The sequence below is a fragment of the Tyto alba genome, unplaced genomic scaffold, assembly GCF_018691265.1.
Source record: "Tyto alba isolate M040663 unplaced genomic scaffold, T.alba_DEE_v4.0 Super-Scaffold_20, whole genome shotgun sequence".
Taxonomy (NCBI): domain Eukaryota; kingdom Metazoa; phylum Chordata; class Aves; order Strigiformes; family Tytonidae; genus Tyto; species Tyto alba.
In genome coordinates this window covers 323305-325020 of record NW_024881283.1, presented here as the reverse complement: position 1 = coordinate 325020, position 1716 = coordinate 323305, and the positions used below count along the sequence as shown (strand labels likewise).

At 51.3% G+C, this 1716-nt stretch overlaps 1 protein-coding gene across 1 annotated transcript; it reads right to left on the bottom strand.

Annotated features, from left to right (window-relative positions):
• Positions 1-475: 475 nt before the first annotated feature.
• LOC122153504 (olfactory receptor 14A16-like) lies at positions 476-1411 on the bottom strand. Its single transcript, XM_042793536.1, has one exon. It carries the CDS (start codon positions 1403-1405, stop codon positions 476-478), a length of 930 nt encoding a protein of 309 aa, XP_042649470.1. The 5' UTR covers positions 1406-1411.
• Positions 1412-1716: the final 305 nt, after the last annotated feature.

Here is a 1716-nt window from a genome sequence, read left to right as displayed (position 1 = left end):
AAAGCCACGGGGAGATGGTCCCAGGGAGATCCCCATGGATCAGCCATCATTGCCATTGCACTGGGCACCCCCACGTGAAGGGGCAGCACAGGCCTATTCCCTAACACATCCCCCCATGCCCTCCTGCCCTGAACCCCTGGAGAACCCCAGCACAGCAGCATGCTCAGAGGGGCAATTCCTTCATCCTGTTCCTGACCTCAGCTTTGGAAGAACAGACCAACCTCCAGACACTGACACTGAAAAAATCCTCTTTTATTATGGATATATTTGGATATATGGAGGCCAGCTGTACTGTCCTATTAAATACACGCACAAAGGGCTCTGGGTCAGAGAGGCTGGCTCATGTCTCTGAGGAAGAAGAGTGGATGCAGACTTTTTGGAACAAATAAGATTGTCACAAATAAAATGCTTACTGCACAGAAAGATTCAGAGATAAATTAGAAATTACTTTTGAAGAGACATGGGCAGCTTATTCCTACTGAGAGACAACTGAATGAATCAGCTTCTTCAGTGCGTCCTTGATCTCCTGGTTCCTCATGCTGTAGATGAGCGGGTTCACTGCTGGGGGCACCACCGAGTACAGAAATGACACCACCAGGTCCAGAGATGGGGAGGAGATGGATGGGGGCTTCAAGTGGGCAAAGATGGCAGTGCTGATAAACAGGGAGACCACGACAAGGTGAGGGAGACACGTGGAAAAGGCTTTGTGCTGTCCCTGCTCAGAGGGGATCCTCAGCACCACACGGAAGATCTGGACATAGGAAAAAGGAATGAAAGCAAAACACCCAAAAACTAAACTGGCACTAACAACAAGGAGCCCAACTTCCCTGAGGTAGGAGTCAGAGCAGGAGAGCTTGAGGATCTGAGGGACTTCACAGAAGAACTGGTCCACAGCATTCCCCTGGCAGAGGGGTAGGGAAAAAGTGTTGGCAGTGTGCAGGAGAGAATAGAGCAACGCAGTGCCCCAGGCAGCTGCTGCCATGTGGACACAAGCTCTGCTGCCCAGGAGGTTCCCGTAGTGCAGGGGTTGGCAGATGGCAACATACCGGTCATAGGCCATGATGGTGAGAAGAGAAAACTCTGCTGTAGCAAAGAAAAAGAAAAAAAATACCTGTGCAGCACATCCCAAGTAGGAGATGTCCCTGGTGTCCCAGAGGGCATTGGCCATGGCTTTGGGGAGAGTGGTGGAGATGGAGCCCAGGTCGAGGAGGGAGAGGTTGAGGAGGAAGAAGTACATGGGGGTGTGGAGGTGGTGGTCGCAGGCGATGGCGGTGATGATGAGGCCGTTGCCCAGGAGGGCAGCCAGGTAGATGCCCAGGAAGAGCCAGAAGTGCAGGAGCTGCAGCTCCCGTCTGTCTGCAAATGCCAGGAGCAGGAACTCAGTGATGGAGCTGCTGTTGGACATTTGCTTCCTCTGAACATGGAAGGCTGTTCAAGGAGGAAAAACAGTGACAAGTCAGGAGAGACTTCTCTGAGAAAAATCTATCTCCTTTCTCCTAGTAACATCCCTGCTGCTACACATCACTGTGTTTTCCTTTCCTGAGAACTTTCTTCAGCTCTGTGGCTGGAGCTCTGATTGCTGCTGGATATACATGCCATGGTGTGAACAGTTTCTGCCTGCTTTCTACTGAGGAGTCAGATCTTTCAGTGATTTGTCAGAAAATCCTACTCCTAACCCTGAAGGGCTTGTCAGTCTCTGTTCTGCCGGTGCTAAGG

Excerpts from the sequence above, each read along its gene's own strand:
- LOC122153504 (XM_042793536.1), bottom strand. The coding sequence starts at position 1,405 with ATGTCCAACAGCAGCTCCATCACTGAGTTCCTGCTCCTGGCATTTGCA.